The sequence below is a fragment of the Denticeps clupeoides genome, chromosome 5 (genome assembly GCF_900700375.1).
Source record: "Denticeps clupeoides chromosome 5, fDenClu1.1, whole genome shotgun sequence".
NCBI classification, from domain to species: Eukaryota; Metazoa; Chordata; class Actinopteri; order Clupeiformes; family Denticipitidae; genus Denticeps; species Denticeps clupeoides.
The window spans coordinates 30,043,163-30,049,992 of record NC_041711.1 but is presented as its reverse complement, the minus strand read 5'-3'; the positions used below and the strand labels follow the sequence as shown (position 1 = coordinate 30,049,992).

General features: G+C 41.6%; 1 protein-coding gene across 2 annotated transcripts; it reads left to right on the top strand.

Moving 5' to 3' along the window:
• Positions 1–1,518: 1,518 nt before the first annotated feature.
• Positions 1,519–4,946, top strand: LOC114789902 (retinol dehydrogenase 12). Of its 2 annotated transcripts, XM_028979365.1 has the most exons (8): positions 1,519–1,662; positions 2,030–2,164; positions 2,271–2,462; positions 2,594–2,755; positions 3,024–3,143; positions 3,902–3,936; positions 4,027–4,106; positions 4,294–4,946. In XM_028979365.1, exons 1-8 carry the CDS (start codon positions 1,611–1,613, stop codon positions 4,397–4,399), a joined length of 882 nt encoding a protein of 293 aa, XP_028835198.1. In that variant the 5' UTR covers positions 1,519–1,610; the 3' UTR covers positions 4,400–4,946. The 2 variants fall into 2 exon arrangements, with proteins under 2 accessions (XP_028835198.1, XP_028835197.1); XM_028979364.1 differs by having other exon boundaries at positions 3,902–4,106.
• The last annotated feature ends 1,884 nt before the right edge of the window (positions 4,947–6,830 follow it).

Sequence of the window (6,830 nt, the reverse complement as noted above, 5' to 3'; positions counted from 1 at the left end):
ATTTCACCTTTTTTTGTTAAGTACATAACTCCACATGTGGTCATTCATAGTTTTGATGCCTTCAGTGAGAATCTACCAATGTAAATGGTCATGAAAATAAAGAAAACGTATTGAATGAGAAGGTGAGTCCAAACTTTTGGCCTGTACTTAACAGGATGCCACAATACTGTACTTACTATTATACTGCAGCCTGCTTTTTTGTCTACTTCCATTTCTAATAATATGAGTTCAGACATGACTACATATTCATGTTTGTAGATATGGTAAGGGGGCACATATTCATGGATAAGCCATGAAGAAATGAACAACGCTCCACTCCTTATTTGGACAGTCTGAAAACCTCTTTTGGTTATGCAGTATTGAAATGTATCTCAAATTGATAAAGACATTATAAATCCTGCAGCACCTTTCAATTTCAAGTTTTTTAATGGTTACTGGAGGAAAATATAGTGACATAGTGAGGGCATAGATGATTTGTACAATGAGCATTTATTAACAGTGTAAGAACTCAGTATGGCAGTGGTGCATGGTCCTCACAATGTAAATATGCTGGAGGTGTCAGATGGAGGTAATGTCACAAAAAACCTATTACTATGTTAAACTACAGCACAGATTAAGAGCATTTTGAAATCCCAGAGAAGTTTGTGACTATAAACATCTCCCAGATTTACCACTTTCCCCTAGACAATGCTGCCCTCTTCAGGCTGCAGTGCATTTGCCGGCCCCCAATATTCACTACAGCTCAAGAATGACCCGTCAGACCCTCTGAATTCTCTCCTTCTAATCTGTTATCTACGAGGCTTCGGCGAACAATAACGGTGAATGAGAAAGGCGTGTGACTGAGTGATAACATTTTGGCCCACGATCCTCAAGGTACTGCGAGATGACCTTGATCTGTAGTGTGATCAACAGGGGTGCAGCACAAAACCCTGAGACATAAATTCCTTTTGATCCAGGATTTGTTTTGGGGTCCACCATCCATTTGGGTCCCGGGTAATCGTAACAGAATTGGAGGTCACGGGAAGAAACAGACATGCTGTTGCACACTGGTCAGACTTACAGCACAACAAATACATCCTTGGAATACGTCCCTCTATGTGTGTTAGTTATTTAGGTTGAACAAAATTAAAATTATTTCTTGGTGAAGCGAACTCGCTTCCACTCTCTGTTCTGTGATTAATTTAACATTTACTTATATTTTTATGAAATCCAAAAATACTAAATTACACTTTCTATTTTTCTAACAGACATATTAAAAACCTGGTCAGAAAGTTAACATTAAGCAACTTTATAAATCATAATGTAGATGTCCTTGTTAGTGGTATGTTTTAATGTAGAAACATGCAAATATATTCCACTGTACTTTTTCTGTATTGGCATTAATGCATGTATGCAGTGCTGGCCCAGGGTAATGCTTGCTATTGGCATGATGGGCAGTAAACCCTCCTCTGCCCGGGGGCTGAGACAGTAATCACCCTATCCGCACCTAACAAGCGTTAAGCTCCTGTTTAAGTTGCTTAAACCTATTGATAGCCTCGCCAGGGACTGGGATGTGGGGAGAGGAAACATCGGCAGTTCAAGAATAAGGTGCGGTCAGGAGTGTGAGCGACATGTGGAAAGAAGTTCCCCAGTACAGCGCGGTCACTGTGATCACAGTCTCTTGTAAGTCGCAGCCTTTGTGTGTCTGTCTATCTGCCATCTTAACACGATGGCCATGATATTATCATCACTAGTCAGGGTTTATCTCATTTTCTCTTAGATGGCGGGGCAGTGATGCATCTCCTTGCAGTTTGAATTTTCCCTGAAAAATACTTTAGACTTGGTCATTGTCCGTTGCCCCAGTACTATAAAGAGACCAATATGGTGTAGACTGGAAGTGCTTGATAGTTAAATTAGTGACATGGTGACATGGTTTATTTATTTATGGTGTTATGTAATAGGATAAGTAGTTATCTGCACCCAGAACTTTTCATTTTAAGTGGGTGCTAGTAGTACAGACAGGTTAAAATTTTTGCTTGATGTTTGATAGGTTTGTTTGTGTTGAGAAAATGGATAGCTGGTGGTAGATGTCACAGCCGGGTTTTTCTGAGGGGTAAAACAGTGGTGATTACTGGGGCCAATACTGGCATTGGCAAGGAGACTGCCCTTGACATGGCGTGCAGAGGTAAGATGTTCTGTTTTATGGTCAGCTATAGTATAGCATTATAGTAAAACATTATTTAATAACAGTTAATGCGGCATGACTTTACTCAAGTACGCTTTAATTTCAGGGGCTCGGGTGGTGATGGCATGCCGGGATTTAACCAAGGCTGAGAAGGCAGCAGAAGAGATTCGACAATCAACCGGAAATAGGAATGTGGTGGTGCGACACATGGACCTGGCCTCCCTGTACTCTGTCCGAGAATTTGCCAAAGAGTTCATTGCCACAGAGGATCGAGTGGACATTCTCATAAACAATGCAGGTAAGAGTGTCATCCCTGGACATATAGTGGTGAATACAGTTGGTTTTTTAAAGATGTTTTAGATATTTATAGGACAGCTTTTTTTTATTTTACTGTAAAGGATATGTAAACAGACCATTTTTCTGCGTCAGGTGTTATGATGTGCCCCAAAAATATCACTGAGGACGGCTATGAAACACAGCTGGCTGTCAATCATTTGGGACACTTCCTTCTGACAAACCTCCTCATAGGGTTGCTGAAGAAGTCGTCACCTAGTCGAGTAGTCAATGTATCCAGCATGTTGCACAAAGGCGGTATAGTATAACATGCACTGAAAAATTGTATATGTATGTACACACATACAAACATACACATAAGTCAGCAAATCAGGAGGAAGCAATAGAATTGTGAAGATTGAGGGTGGGGTGTTAACAGCGTGTTATAATAGACATTACATACTTTAAATAAGTAGATGCATATAGCAATTTAGTAAGTGAATATAAAAAGGGGGGCGTCACATTTTAGTCACATGTAACGTTTAGTCACATTTAGCAACATGTTTTTTATGGTGAATTTTTGCAGGTAAGATCCATTTTGATGATCTGTTTTTTGACAAGAGACAGTACAACTCACTGGTCAGCTACAGGCAGAGCAAGCTGGCTAATGTGCTGTTCTCACGAGAACTTGCTCGTCAGATGAGAGGTAAAGAGCCTTATGCAATGAAAAGCTTGTATGTGCTTAGCAGATTAAATTCCATCCCACTGGCATGCATAATTCCCACACACATAGCATGTATTTAGAATTTCTTTTGTGGTAATCAGTCATATTTCAACTGCATTTCCTCCATGTTCATTCAAGCAAGGTTTTCTACAAATGTTTAGACTAATTCTAATATTGCAAAACCTTGAGATATTACTTTATTACATACAATGAACATCTGTGAAAAATCCTATAGGAAACAATAGGAAGTAGCCAAAGCAGCACCAAATCATTCCTGAGGACACACAACATATACAAGCCTCCTTGGATGGGAATGACATGACCTTCCATCTGCAGAAATATTGCTCTCACGTGGTTTGGTTCTTGGTTTGGTTCTGAAGCTCACTTACAGTAAGACAGGCAGAATATGATCCAAAATCTGCCACCTAAATGAAATAAAGGAGATATACAGTACAGTGCAGCAACTGACATCTATTTATTTCAGCATCATGGACTCTAGTGTACATCTATTCTTTGGTTCATAATTATTCTTTGTATAACTAAATATATTGAAAGAGACTGGCTTTATCATTATAAAAGAGAGCAGGCTTCATTGTTTTTCAAACAGGTTGCAGGAACACATGGCCAATGCTTCTCTGTAGACTTCTTAAATCTTTTAAAGGCCATTGGATTCTTTGGCTATTCACTTTCCCATGATCAGTGAAGTATGAATGGAGTCAGGAGGGTGTTTATCTGCACAGGAACTGGCGTCTCGTCTTACAGCCTCCATCCTGGGGTAATTCGCACTGAGCTAAGCCGGCATGTGGAGAGCTGGCTCCCCATACTAAAGTTCCTGCTTTGCATCCCTTCCTACCTGCTGATGAAGACACCGTGGGAGGGTGCCCAGACATCCATATACTGTGCAGTGACAGAGGGGCTGGAGTGCAAATCCGGTTGCTACTTCAGGTGTGCATTAAAAGCAAATGATCAATTTTAAAATGTGACTTCTCAAAAACATGAAAACATGCCAAAATCTAGCTATGGCATAAAAGCTCGGTTTTACTATAAGAGTTTGACCGTTTACCATTTGCCTGTGACAATTAAAAGCCTGAGCCATCATTTTCCTGCTTGTTTGTGTGGTTTTGTAACACAGCGACTGTGCTGAGACGGAGGCTGCTCCGGAGGGGAGAGATGATGTGGTGGCGCGGAGGCTGTGGGAGGAGAGCGCTCGACTGGTGGGCTTAAATGTGGAGGAGTGAAGGATGCCTCCATACCTGAAAGTCGCTCTCAGTCTGTGTCTGACCCACTCACGGTCAGACGGTCCTGCACACCAACTAAAATCTAGCTGCGTGACCTCGGATGCCAGAGTCTGAAGGGGATAAAGCCCGAAGTGTTCAAAGGGTGTTGTCATGGGAATTCTGGTGTTACCAAGACAACCACTGCAATTTGCATGAAAGCAAACTGATTTTCCTATGCATGATTTTCATCTAGGTTCCTGTTTTCCTCTGCATGGGGATGGAAAAGCCTAATTTCTTCATTTTATAATCAGCAGTGTGTTATGTAATTGAGTGGTTTCATCTAGCACTGCTAAAACAGTTCTTTGTTTTGTAATAAGTTGGGAAAAATGGATAATGTTTCGATGGAATTTATTTAAAATCTGCTACAACGCAGAAAGTGTAAAGTTACAAACATTTGCAAAAATATAAGTGTAATGTTCATAAAAGTGTTAATACCGAATTTCAGCAATAAACCCATGGCAGTTTGGGAAAGAATGAGAAGGATTAAGTAAAAGAAATGGTCATTGTTTTTTCCTGGTATTATGTGTGCTGCATTCAGTTGCTTTTATAAAATTTCACCAGCAGAGAGCAGGATTGTTAAGTAATTTAAAAACATTTTGATTAAAACTAAAGAGAGCAATTACTCACATTGGTGTATATGTTGTATTGCGGTCTAATTAATCAAAGATGATTAATTGAAATGAACTCGATTGAAATGAACTTGCAAAGTACATATATATTCATTTAACTATGTGCCCATTAAAAATATAATTACTTCACAGTGAAAACATAAATGCCTTTAAAAATATCTTTGAATGTTCTATATTATTAGGACTTCTAGGTGTTATTGCTGTGTGCAGCAACAACCTCTGTTTAGACTGTAGGACAATGTACAGATTACAATGAGAGTGAACAGAAGAATTCATGTATTTTTAAAGGTATTTTTTCAATCCGTTAGCTTTAGGAAACAGAGGTGAATACTTTTGTCATCAACAGCCCTACACTTTCAATCACCTTGTAACTTGGTCTAACCCAGATTTGTTAACCAAAGACTACCTCACACCTGCCCTTTCTCATTGGCAACATAATCTGCACTAAAGGGGAGCACTTGACGCACACTGACACCTGCCTTTTGACCAGCACGACCCCTCTGACACCCCGTCTCCAGCTCGGCAGATCCACTCCCTTCAGCTTTCGGGACATTCCCTGCGGCGTGCCAGCCGAATCAATGATCAGTCTGGGCGGGACAACCCCCTTGGCAATTGCACCCACTACCTGCACTCCTTTCCCAGACTAATGCAGTCTGTTGGGGTGAAAGCATTGATCAGGCATGATTGGAAGGGCCTGGAATGAGGAAGGTAATGGGCTGTGTGGTTTCTCTGACACAATCCACTTAAGTTGTATTTAAGTTGTATCCAGGACTTTAACATGTCTTTTAAATGGCTTGGAATGTCACAGAGCTGAAATCACAGAAATCTTGAGGTCAAGTTGTAAACATGTAGTGATATCAGTAAAGGCACTCATGTATTTTGGGGCAAAATTTAGTTCGCCTAATTGATTCTTAATTATGTGAACTCCTCTTTGTGCATCTTTGCCTGTGACCTTTCCCTTTGTGTGGGAACTTGTTACTGGCTCCAGACCTACGCTAGACAGAGGAACAACAGCCCTGAGACGAGGAACATGGTGTTGACCCACTGCAGGCAATAAAAGATCTGTCCGGGCAGTGGGATGAGTTGCCGGGTGAAACTGGCAAACATTGCGAAAGTGTGAGAAATCTAGGAGGCGTTTCACTGGCTTTTCAGACCTAAGCGATGTGTCTTCCCAGAAAAAAGCGGCAAAATTAACCACCGCTGGTTGACTGAGCGAGGGACATCATCATGACCTCCGGCAGGGGGGGAAGGGAGCTTCTGTTTTTCTACCAACACTACCACAAGATTCCCTGACAGGACTGCTGGGAAAAGTTTGCAGGAGTCCAGGTCCAAGCACGCTGACATGCAGCCTGGGCCCGTATCTGTAGGGTCTTACCTCCGGTTAGGTCATTTATGCGCTCCCCACACACCTTTCTCTTACCCCGGAGACAAAAACAAGCCAGGGGGTTGGTGTCGTCACAAATGGAGGCCGGTAAAAATAGCTAGGAGAGACGGAGGAGGGGTGACAGCTCATTTTCATTCATTTACAAAAGAGGCACAGGGCACAGGGACAATCCTTTCATCTCTGAAGGAAAACAACCTCCAGAGAGCTATGGAGGAGGGCTGCCGGCTTTTTCTATTCAGTTCGAGGCTGCTGGAGTAGGCCACTCTTAAGACACGAGTGCCAAATTTCTGCCTAGTGGATTGTAAAATGTCAGTATGGTCACAAAGCGTGGTAGAGGAAGAATGTGACCATGACTTGCAAAAACGCTGGCATATCGGTT